At 33.6% G+C, this 13,228-nt stretch overlaps 1 protein-coding gene across 11 annotated transcripts in view; it reads left to right on the top strand.

Moving 5' to 3' along the window:
• Positions 1 to 13,228, top strand: part of EPHA5 (EPH receptor A5) — a 363,905-nt gene that overhangs the window by 195,039 nt on the left and 155,638 nt on the right. For 7 of the 11 annotated variants that reach the window (XM_077136996.1, XM_077136992.1, XM_077137001.1 and 4 more), the window contains exon 5: positions 3,563 to 3,898. The exons of the other annotated variants lie outside the window; for them this stretch is intronic. In XM_077136996.1, the coding sequence (XP_076993111.1) occupies positions 3,563 to 3,898 (336 nt within the window). The remainder of the gene's footprint in view (positions 1 to 3,562; positions 3,899 to 13,228) is intronic. 11 annotated transcript variants of the gene reach the window in all.

The following is a 13,228-nucleotide window of genomic DNA, read 5'->3' as shown; positions in this document are numbered from 1 at the left end:
AATATAAAAGTAGATGAATATTAAACATTTCTAGTTGAATTCCAGTTCTTGCAGTGCATGCGTCTACATAAAAAGGCTTTTTGTCTTTTTAGAGCTCCTTATATTTCTAGGAAGAAAACAGATGTATGTATTGGTTTGCTTGATGCCAAAATTTTCAGGGTTTTCCACAATCACTATCTCTATAGCCAATCAACCAAAAATGAAAACTAAAAGGGAAAATATTGAATCTACTCCCACATCATTCAATTTCTATGGCCTGCCTTGTTTTACTGCTATTAGTTCCCAATAAGCTGTTTTTGTTCTCAAAGATGTTGACAAAGATTTTTGGAATTTTACTATTCAATTTTAAATACAAATATATGTGCATATATATATAAATATTCAGTATAGACCCTTCCTAATCATGTTAACAATAAACTAAAATTATATGAACTTAGTAGCAATTTAGCATATTTTCAGAATTTATCAAATCATTGATATTAATTATCTGTACATTACTAAAGACCATTCTTTTATCTTGACTGATGACTTTATGAGATAGATGATTACTAATTATAAACAATGCTTTTCAAATGAGTAAAAGACATTTTCATATACACATGGATACGTACTGAATGGAAATAAACAATGACTGAACGTGATGTGTTTCGGTTGTAGTGGAGAATTAAACTAGAATTTAGTTTACGTGGAACAAAACAATGCCTATGTAAATGGAAGATAAAGTTGGCTAGACAATGCAGTGGCAAATTAAGGAAAGGAAACCATGTCTTGAATTATCTTTTACATTTCATGAATTTTCTAGTTATTATTTTCTTTATGTGGTCCAAGCATGATTTTTCTCTTTCTCAGCTTTAATTCTTTCTGTAAATTTGCCAAGTTTTGTAAAGGGAGAAAGGCTGTGATGGTGGCAAATACTGCATAGGACCAGAGTCCACAGGCAGGCCTCTGTTTCCAGGTGTGTCAGTTTCTAATGATTTGACTCAAAAGAAAACTGACTTCTATGAATTTCTAAAAATACTGTTGGGACTTACGCTTAAGATCTCTCTAATATGAATCTGTGAATGTGTGTGCCTGTTTTTAGTTGCATTCATGGTACAAAAAAATACGTATATGATCCCCTTGAACAGATTCCTTGACTGACGTTTATATGAAGGTCTTGAATTTTACTCTCCCTTTTGCTCTTTATGATTGCACTGATGGTTCCAACACTAGGCCTTTAAATATATATTTAAATAAATAAATATATGTATTTAAGATATATATGTGTGTGTGTGTGTGTGTGTGTGTGTTAGAAAACAGAATTTTAAAAGCCCACAGGAAAAAAGATGGAACGGAAATTAAAAACAAGATTTTCATGATTCTGCTTAAATCAAGAGTATTTCTCAGAGATCTACTTTGGTTTGCATGTCATTAGTACACCTATTAGGGAGGCAATAAAGTTTCAATACATTGTTGTTTGAGTACACATGAGTCTGAGACATTTTTTATCTCTACTTTAGAGCCTCCCTTAAATTTGAGTTTCAGCTTGACTTTAGAAGTATGTTCCCCAACCAAAAATTGAGGGCCTAAAAGTAGCAGAGTCAGCAGATAAAAAAAAAAAACAAAAAAACAAAAAAAAACCTACAATGCATTGCTACAGGTTTAGAAGCAAGATATTTAATACAGGTACATTTCAGTTGGAAATAATAAAACCAAAAGAGAAGAAGAGAAGTTTGACATCTTCTAAATTAGACATAGTCCAGACATATTTTATATTTGTCTCAGAAGTAAACTTGTACGATTTTGACCTCAAATTTCTTTTTCTCTGTCACTTTTCGTTGTTTAATAAACTAAAGATTATAGTAAAAAAATAACAAGTATTTGTTCATCTTAAGTAATCGTTTCTACTTTAAAGTGACTGCTTTATATTGAATTGTATGCAGCTGAATGAGCGAAAATACTCCCAAGATTCAACCATAAATAAAGTCAGTGTGGCATTTCTTTTCTCAAAAAGTTCATCAGTTTAGTTAACTGGTTATTTAATTTAAATGGTATTTCAGACAGTTAAAACATTCAATGTTAGGTAGGATTCTTATAACTTTTAAATTTAGTCCACACCAGTTATGACTCAATAAATATTAGGTAGAAATCAATGCTAATCTCTATATTTAGAACAGAGAATACATATTAAGTGAACTAAGCGAGTTTGACTTAAGCAGCTTAATTTTTGCTTATGAATCATTCAGTTACCACCATATTCCATTTTATTCCCTGTCAGGAATGATTTGCTAAATAAGTCTCTGAAACAAATATAACTATATTTTCATTTTGAGAACATCTGATCACACAGCATTAACAACTGGCTGCAGTTTTAACTCCAAGTAATTGAAAATTGACTATAGAGTTAGATATTGTGCAATAAATTTAGTTCTTTTTAATATGCTGATTTATAATTTCAGGAACAGTTACAATACTATACAAAATTGAATATTGTCACGTATTCCCTGAGGAAGCTTTTAAGCAATTCTAGGTGCAAATTTCATTCCTAAAATATTATTGCAAATATTCCATTAAAATAAGATGATTCTAGAATATATTTCCTTTATTTAATGGCATTACTATAAATATATATTAAAATTAAATTACCTAGGAAATGCATTTTTAAGTTAAGAAATTAAACAGATAATATGTTAAGACTTTATGATTCTATGTATACATTTTAGTTGAATACATTTCCCTCCTTATTGCTGTGAGGTTTTGGAGATGGAAATTTGTTCTGTGATCCTTCAAGAACTGAAAACTTTTCTCCACATTATAATGATTTTAATGACTGTCTTAAACATAAATTCCTGTCCTTCAATTAAGTATAATTCATAACTTACAGAGTAATAATATCAAAGCAAAATCAACAGTGAAAGAAGTGTTACTGCAGATGGTAATGTAAACCAACCACTTAAATCTTAGTTCTTCCCTCACGTAAGTGGGGGGGGAGGGGAGTGTATTCAAATTGTTGGTGAGTTATCAAACAGACATGCAATCTGATTTGAGATAAATGAGGGTTGTTTTCATTAGCTGCAGAATTTGTATTCAAGAACCACAACTGAAGAATCTTGTTTTTACCTGTGCTCAGTGCTTAGTAGAGCATCCTTATTTACTTTCTAGATTGCAGAGACTATTATCACTGAAGAAGTAAACAGTTCCATCCCCAAAGAGATTTACTTGGCATTTTCAAAATATATAACTTTCATCTAATATTATTTATCCATACATATTTTTATTCCATAATTATTTCTATGCATGCTAAAAAAAAGTCATCTCTTTTCAGTGAACTAGTATTTTAATGATTCTGAGAGAAGTCTTTTGTGTAGGGCATTTATCTACCTATTATAGACACCTACCTACCCACAAAACGGTAACAAGACTTTTCAAAGATTATTACAAATTGATGACTCTTGCTTCCTTCCTACTTAAAAGATTGGCTGAACTCTATCTTTTCTTCTTTCAGTCCAGGGATTGATTGGGTGAAGGGTGCCTAATTATGTTATCTTAAAATATGTTTTTCTCACTTTACTTTGCACACCAGGACCCCCCTCAGCTCCTCGGAATGCCATCTCAAATGTTAATGAAACTAGTGTCTTTCTGGAATGGATTCCTCCTGCTGACACTGGTGGAAGGAAAGATGTGTCATATTATATTGCATGCAAGAAGTGCAACTCCCATGCAGGTGTGTGTGATGAGTGTGGAGGGCATGTCAGGTACCTGCCCCAGCAAATCGGCCTGAAAAATACCTCTGTCATGATGGTGGATCTTCTTGCTCACACAAACTATACCTTTGAGATTGAGGCAGTGAATGGAGTGTCCGACCAGAGCCCAGGAACCCGACAGTATGTGTCTGTAAATGTAACCACAAATCAAGCAGGTAAGTGCTAAGTCCAACCTGAGTAGATACCTCAGGCCTAGCTCTGTGAATTCTCTCCACAGCTAAGGACTACGCTGGTTGAGATCAGTGTGAGAACGTCACATATATCAGAGGGTCAGAATGTAACATGTATCTCCAAGCACATTTTTTTTAAAAAGTAACTAAAAAATAAGAAAGGCTATTTTAGCAAGTACATTGATGGATGGATGGAAGAAAAAATACGTTTTGATTGAATTTTTCATTAAAAATGAATTTCTGGCACAAATGCATTTGTAGCAAAAAAATTAAACTGCATATAAAATAATACTTGAAATCAGTATAGTTCAAATATACATTTTTATTGTTGTGTTTCCCTTCAAGTTTTTTGTTAGATTAATTTAGCACGTATTTATTTATTTTTTTTATTTGTTTGGCACCCTAGCTGGATTTTGCTGGCAGATTGAAACATTATTTTCTTATTATTTCTGTTATTATTATAACAACAAATGTCTGAAATGATGTTTTCATTGTTAAATCCATTTCTCAAAATTGGAATAACTATGAATTATTAATCAACCACATTATACCACATTTGTGCTCCATGTTGTGATCTAAGGATTATTAGGGAGTAAGTGATAAAGATCAATCAGTTCAGCAGAAATACAGATTTCCTCATATCTGCCCTGAATATTTTCACCTTTATGCAAATCAATATAAAAGACTTCTTTTCTTGTAAAATAAAAACCAAAGCAAACTACAAATGAATTAGGAATTTAGTCTACCATTTGGCATGGCCCATTCAAAGCCTGTGAGTAATTTAAAACTTGTTTTTTTCAAACAACAGACATCTGGGGAAAGGAAGATAAAGGCAATAAAAATCCTCAAAGTTAAAACTTTCTTCTACTCCCTGCTCCCTGGCCACAACTCCCAGTCGATGGACATAAACTTGCTAGCTATCTCATTAGTAACTCAAGTGGGCTTTGATCCATATAGTTAGAAGTGAGTACATCCTTGCCATCAGTACTCATAAATGAAGTAAGATGTGTTTGACCAAACTGAATCAGTTTGTTCGTACAATAGTAATATAAGTTTGTAGGTTGTGGAATGACCACTTGACAAGGAAATGCTGTAGATAATCAAGTCTCATCCAAAAAAATTTGAATTGTGGCATATGTTAGGTAAATTGTGTGTCTGTCTCTTGGGAATAAGAAATATGTAGTTGAGTTTGAGGTTGTCTCGGATTGATAGAGCAGAAAGAAGTACTCAAGAATAAACCAGATGATGCCAAAGTACCTGTAGAACATGCTGAATATTCTTCAAAGCCCTATCCATATTGAATACATATCTGCAGGCACTTTTTTAATTCCTTGAGAGGAAACAGTATACACATATATGCCACGTTCTCCAATTAGTTGTTTATAGTTTTCTCCATTTACGCCCAACATGAAGGGGAACTCATAAAAGTACCCAAAAAAGTCAGACAGGTATAGTCATATTAAACTTTCTCTCAGTGTCGACTTGGCTTCAGGCAATAACAGGATATGTAGATCTTCCATCAAAGAGTCTGGACTTCACAGATGTCCACTATGTGAATTCTCCTCCCACTTCAGAAAAATAATGGCTTTAAATGTACAATTTCGGGTTTCTTATGTAACATCCTTCAACTTTGCCTGGTTTTATGTATAAATCTTTTTTAAAATTGAGAGCATATTGAATAATCACTAAGTATTTTATTCCTTTGGGAGAAAGCTCTCTAGTTTGCATAATTTTAACTTGGAAAGATTTTTCTGATGAATTAGATATAGGAAATGACTTTGTTTATTTTTAATGGTATGTTTGGTTATTAGTTGTTCTTGTTGTCTTTGTCTTAATGGCCTATTCAGACTGTAAGTGTGTTTCTTGACCCTTTAGTAACTAGTCAAGAAAGATGAATTTCATCTAGCTAATCAAGGCATGGTTAACATATAAAGCAAATGTTTGTATTCAGAACAGACATTTTGTTGGCTTTTGGCTGCTGCTTTTCTCCAAATTGTCAGGGTACATAGCCTGGAGAATCCTTGCAAACCTACCAAACAAAAATTCAAGGAGAAGATTTTTCTCTGAGCCTGACAATCCAGACCAAGTCTCAGTTTCCACAAAAATTGCTAACTTCAAGTAGCTCCGAAAAAATCTTAGATTTATGCCACCATTATTAGTATTTATTAAGTAGCAGTGTTACTGAGAGTGGGGCTGCAGTAGTTGGTTTTTAATGTCTGAATGTTTTCAAACATTAAATTGAGGAACTTTTCCTGCGTCTTTTGTGCTTTGTATATAAAACTTCCTTCATGGTTTTATGAAGTTTAACTTTGATTTCATGTTCCTCTAAGGATTGTTTTCAGAAAAGTACATCTATTTTATTTGTAATTGGCCTCAACAGTTGCTCTGGCAATTTTTGATTTATGTAACACATTTTTGTTCTCACAGCACATGTACTAACTGTCCATATTCAAAGTTAGATTCAAAAAACACAAGGAAAAAAATAGTTACTTGATCAAATGAAAAATTTTGCATTGAATTGAACAGAAATTGATTAGCTTAACCCTGGCTGAGGATTCTACAAATGGAAATAATTTCCTGCCAAGGGTAGTGAGTAAATGATTAATTTATGGATATTTATATGGTATTTAAAACATTTTTCCAACCATTATGATATTATGGAGTCTAGTTTTACAAGAAGCTTTCTGAAATCTAATGTCACTTTTTTTTTTTTTTTTTTTAACATTTTCTTATTTTATTATATTTTGTTTGTTTGTTTGTTTGTTACATGGGCTGGGGCCGGGAATCGAACCGGGGTCCTCCGGCATGGCAGGCAAGCACTCTTGCCCGCTGAGCCACCGCGGCCCGCCCTAATGTCACTTTTTACACATATTTTAATAGTCAATTAAAACTGAAAAGCTTCAAGAAAAACTATACCCTAGAGTTAGTGGGAGTTTATGGTCATTCTAAAATATGATTAATAGTACCAAAGCTGATAAGAATAATTTTAAAAGTGTATTTCATGTTCAAGAAAAACAAATATACGAAGGGGGAAAATAATAGACATTTTAGGGAAGTGAAGAACTATTGGGAACGGAAAAATTATGGGAAATAAATTTGAATGAGTTAATTGCTTAAAAACTTAAATAGTCAAACATTAGCCATTATATAAATGGTGAATATGTAAATAGTACTTTACTAAAGCCTGAATTTTAGAAAAGGAATAAAATTAATTGAAATTCTTGGGTTTTCTAGTGAGTTTATATTTCTTTCTTATATAATAAATTCTTTAAAAGTTCTAATATATTCATTTTAATCCAATATATGCAGTTTAATTTCTAAAAAAAAAGAAAAAGAAAAGATGCAATGAAACTAGAAGATTATTTTTATTATTTTCCTACTTTCTGTAGTTTTATTGTCTCCCAAAATGAAATATTCAGGAACAAGAGAATGTGTTTCTTGCATATTATTGGTAGATTAATATATTGGTAAAAAATCTGGACCGTAGCGCCAGACTTTCTGGTTCTAATACTGTTTCTCCTACTTACTAGCTGAGTGATTTGAGTCAGTTTCTTAAACGTCCCAGTGCCTGAGTTTTCCCAGTTGTAAAATAGAAAATTAAACTATCCATTTCATAGGATGGCTATGAGGATTAAATGATTTAATATTTACAAAACAGTTAGTGTAATGTGTGGCATATAACAAGGGATTAAGAAATGTTAGGAGAGTAGTGCTTAAGAAAATTTTCATAATATGTCAAAAATAGTGTGAGTATTATTCTTCCCGAGGAAGAAACCACGGGATAAAACGGTTTCAGACTTCATTAGTATTATCTAGACAAACTCATTGGTGAAGTTGAAATTGTCAAAGAAAAAAATATTTAAGAGTTAAAAATAATGCCTAGGGCCACAACAGATAACAAAATCAACAACTTCAAGCCCAGAAGGATAAACTAAGAAACCTCATTTTCCAGTGAGGAAAATCACTGCTCTCAATGATTTCTGAACAATATTGAAGTTATTCTAAATTTCATAAAATATACAAAGCAATAACATAAAAGGATAACAAGAGAATAACAGCATTGAAGTAAGAGCGAAAGAAGCAGAGAATACTTTGAAGACAGAAAATAAACTCATGATTTTGATTTTCATCAAAATGCACTTGGGAAAAGTAGAAATTTGGTTAACTACATCATTTTAATTTGTAGATGAATGTGCTTTTGATCAATTATTGTAGATTCTAAGGAAAATAAAAATTGGCAAATGATTCATTTAGCTACATATCAAGAATATCCCTATATTGATCTCACACAGATGTTTCTATGACCAGATTTGAATTCTGTATTCTGATTTTGGCTAGCAACAAAAATGTTTGAATTTTGCCAAATGAAACTGCCTGCCTACATTGGAACTTGGCTTTATGATGTGCGATTCAAGTTCTGGGCTTCTTATCCTGGTTATTTGCATTTTGAAAACATAGAGAAGATTCTATTTCGATGAGTAGGCCAATAATTTATTTCTGGTTTATTTAGTAAGTATTAGCCAATGTGGTAGAATTGGTTGAATTTCATGTTTGGTTCAGACTTTAAATTCTTAAAAGAGACTCATTTGGTTGTTCAAAAGGCACTTTGGGAACCTTATCTTCTTTCTGCTCCCTTAAACTTATTGTGGTAACAGTGACAAAACATTGATGATTACCATGTTTAAACACATTATGTGCACATTCCTATGCAAAAAAGAGGAATCTCATTTGATCTTCACATATCATTATGACATACTATCCTTATTCCCACTTTTAGGTTGAAGAAATTAAAGTTTAAAGATATGAAGTAATTTATCCAATATCACAAAACTAGCAAGTGAGGAAATAGGAATCTGAACTAAAAATTATAACTCTAGAGCTATTATGGTCTGAATTACTAGTAAATATTTTCCATGCTATTTAATCTACTTGAATCTTCTTTCTTATATCATTGTTCTAGACAGCTGTTTTCAGATCCATTCATACCACTACTTCCTTTAGAAAGCCTTCTCTTCTCTGCAGTGTAAGGATGCCTCTTTTAGCATTAATCTGAGCACAAGGCACTATAAATATTTTCTCTACTATCTATTTTTCTGGAATCTTTCACTGGGGACCATGTCAGGGACCAGCATTTGTGATTATTAAAATAATTTTTGAAAGAATTATTTAATGGTTTCATTATTTCTTTAATGTATGTATCTCTTATAGAGAAGTTGTAGTCTTACAGAAAAATCATGTATAAAATACAGGATTCTGATAGACCAACCCACTACAAATACCTTGCACTGGTGTGGAAATTTGTTACAGTTGATAATACATTTTTTATAATTGTACTAGTACTTAAAGTCCACGGTTTAATTTAGGCTTCCCTGAGTGTGGATTTTTTTTTAATCTTTGTTATGTTAGCATATATAAAACCTAATATTTCTACTTCTCAGTCATATTAAGATATGTATTCCAGTGCTGTTAAGTGCATTCACAGTGTTGTGCTATAACACCACCATTCATTGCCAAAACATTTCCATCATTCCAAATAGAAATCCTGTACATTTTAACTCTTACTTTGCCATTCTTATCCCTAACCCATCCCCTGGTAACCTATATTCAAGATTCTGACTCTGTGAGTTTGCTTATTTTTAAAGTTTCAAATCAGTGAAATTACACAATAGCTGTCCTCTGGGTATAGTTTATTTCACTCAACATGATGTCTTCAGGATTCCTTCATGTTGTCACTGGTATCAGGACTTCATTCCTTTTTTTGGCTAAATAATATTCCATTTTATGTATACACCACATTTTATTTATCCATTCAGGTTAATGAACACTTGGGTTGCTTCCATTTTTCGGCAGTTGTGAATAATGCTGCTATGAAGAGTGGTGTGAAAATATCTGTTCGAGTTCGTAATTTCAGTTATTTTGGGTATATACCTACTAGTGGGATTGCGAGGGCTTGTGGTAGTTCTATACTTAGCCTTCTGAGGAACTTCCATTCTCTTCCACAGTGACTGCACCATGGTACAGACCCATAAACAATGGATGAGTGTCCCTATACCTCTGCATCTTCTCCAACACCTTTTTTTAATAACAGGAATTCTAATGGGTGTGAAATGTTATCTCTTTGTCGTTTTGATTTTCATATCCCTGATGGCTAATGATATTGAGCATCTTTTCATGTGCTTTCTGGCCATTTGTATATCTTCTTTTGTGAGATGTCTATTGAAGTTTTTTGCCCATTTTTTAAATCAAGTTGTTTGCATTTTTGTTATTAAGATGAAAGATTTCTTTATATATGCTGGATTTTAAGCTTTTATCAAATATGTGGTTTCCAAATACTTTTTCCCATTGCATAGGTTGTCATTTTACTTTCATGATAAAGTCTTTTGAGGCTCAAAAGATTTTAATTATGATGAAGTTCCATTTAATCTATTTGTTCTTTTTTTGCTTGTGCTTTGGGTAGAAATGCTAAGAAACTTTTGCCTATCACAGGATCCTGAAGATGTTCCTTTACTTTTTCCTATAGGAATTTGATAGTTTTAGCTCTTTTGATTGGGTCTTTAATGTATGTTGAGGTTTTTTAATGAAATTTTGTTCAGATTACATCTGCACATATAAAAAACATCCAAAGCATACAATCACTAGTTCACAATCATGTAGTTGTGTATACAGCTCTGCATCGTCACATTTATAACATATTCATTACTCCAGAAAAAAATAAAAACAAAAAGAAAACTCTAATTCTTCCAGACTCCTTATCCCTCTGTAATTTGACCCATATTATTGGTATGATATATTTGCTTCTGTTGATGAAAGGGTTTTGCAATATTACTGTTAACTATAGTGCATGCTTTGCAACAGGTACATTTTCCCCGTATACTCCTCTATTATTAACTCCTTATGATAGTGTCATACACCTGCTCTAGTTCATGACAGAACTTTTTTGTATTTGTACTGTTAATCACAGGCATTGTCCACCACAAGATTCATTGTGTTATACGTTGCTGTGTTTTAAACTCCAACTTCCTTTCTGGTGACATACATGACTCTAAACTTCCTTTTTCTACCACATTCACTTGAGTTTGAGTTTGTTTTTTAAATAGGGTGAGGTAGGGGTCCTCCTTTATTATTATTAGTTTCAATGTGCTTCCAGTTTTCCCAGCACTAATTATTGAAGACACTGTTTTTTCCCAATTGAATTCATGTCTTTTGCTACTTTTTGATGTTCTGTCATCATTTCTTTGAATATTCCTTATGGCCCTTTCACTCTTTTTTCCTTCTGAGAATCCCATAGTGCATATATTGTTGCACTCGATGGTATCACAGAGATGTCTAAGACTATTTTTACTTTTACTATTTCTTTTTTCCTTTCTGCTTCTCAGCCTGATTCTTCTCAGTTGTCTTGTCTGCAAGTTCACTGACTCTTTCTTTTGCCATCTCCAATCTGTTCTTGAAACCTTCCTGAGAATTTTTCACTGCAGTTACTATGGTATTCAACTCCAGCGATCTGTTTGGATCCTTTTCTAAAAAAATTTCTATCTCTTTAGAAAGCATCTCCTCTTGCTTGCTCATTGTTTTCCTGATGTTCTTTTAATCATTTCTCTGTATTTTTCTTCGTCTCTTTGATCATTTTTTAACCTTGTGGTCTTAAAGGCTTTGTTTAGTATGCCACATTTCGTCTTTGTTGGTATTTTCTAGGTTTCTATCCTCTTCCTTAGGATGGGCCATCATTTTTTGTTCCTTTGTTTGTCTTGTACTTCTTTGTTGTACATTTTACATTTTAATGTTTTTTAATGTTAATTCTGGGGTTTATTCCCGGTGATGTCTGTTTCTTGTTTTTGTAACCAGCTGTTCATAAGACTTTTCTTGAGCTTCAGCCCCTCCCAATAGGAAAGTCTTTCCAAGGTGAATGCAGCACGTAAGGTTTTCCCTGGCTTTCTGGGACTGTATCTTATCCTGGTGTTTTGCTTGTTAGGTGTTTTGAAGTTCTCCAGTTTACAGGAGTTTGATTGTCTCCGCTGCTTTCCAGGAGACAGACCTCCCTCTCCCTGGTGTTTGAAGCTGATAGGCATTTGTACCAAACTTTCTATCTCTATAGACACTCCTTTTGTTGTCTCAAGATGCTTTTGTCTGAAGGGCGAATTCTTGGAGAAAGGCACAATGGAGAGGACTTTTCCAAGCTAATCTTTCCCAGCTGAATCAGAGCCAAGGACCCATGAAAGGTGCACAGACCGACTCCAAAGAGTCTTGGTTAAGAATCAAATGGGCACCAAGAACTTCACCAGCATCTCTCCAAATCCTGAGCTCTCCTGGCCCACCCAGCAAATGCAGCCCTTCAGCAAACTGTCCCCTGCAGCCCTGAGGAAGTGCAGGCTTTCAGTGTCCACTGCCATCGCCATCACCCCTATCCTGGGCAGGTTAAAGCAATAGCTGCCCACCGCCTTTGTCCATAGTGAGTTGAAACAATGACTACACTTAGAGCTTTCGCCTATGATCTGATATCACTAATCAAATCAGTGACGAGCCACGACCACTACTGTTCTTGTGGAAGAGAATTGTTATGTCCTTTTCTGTCATCAGCCACTAGTCAGTGCCTGGATTCCACACTGGCCTGCCATGATAGCGGAGGAATGGGCGCCAGTAGCCCCCTCACTGAGAGAAGAATTTACTGTTTTATTTTACTGTCATTTATCAACCTCTTCTACCTGCTCTTCCCTGGATGCTGTCGAGTGTTCTGCTGGCTTCCAGAATTTCGAAAATAGTTGTTCAGACAGTTCTTGCCTGTTTAATAGTTGTTTGGTGGGAGAAATGAGTCCTGAACTTCCCTACACTACCATCTTCCCATAGGTCGATGGTTTCTTCATTATTCAAATCAGTGCTTTAATTGTAGATACTTATAGTGATGTTAGTGTGTATGTATTTTTGATATATATGTTTAATGTATGCATTTTTTAAAAATTTATGTTGGGTGCTTCCTTTAACATAAGGGAGTAGACATGGAACCTTAATTATAATTCATAGGTTTAGATTTTCCTGAATTCTGAAATAAGGCTATTTTAGGTCTGCTCCTTTACTGGCTTGTGTATTTTCTTTTTTTTTACATGGGCAGACAGTGGGAATGGAACCCGGGTCCTCTGGCATCACAGGCAAGCATTCTTACCTGCTGAGCCACTGTGGCCCACCCCTTGTGTATTTTCGTGATCCCTCTTCTCCAGTCACTATAATCTTGACAAAAGAATTCATCGAGAATGACTGAATGCACTCTAGAGATATATTTCATATATTAACTATGCTATTTAATGCTTATGTACAGTATTTTGT

This window comes from Tamandua tetradactyla, chromosome 19 (assembly GCF_023851605.1).
Source record: "Tamandua tetradactyla isolate mTamTet1 chromosome 19, mTamTet1.pri, whole genome shotgun sequence".
NCBI lineage: Eukaryota > Metazoa > Chordata > Mammalia > Pilosa > Myrmecophagidae > Tamandua > Tamandua tetradactyla.
This window is presented reverse-complemented; position numbering and strand designations above follow the sequence as displayed.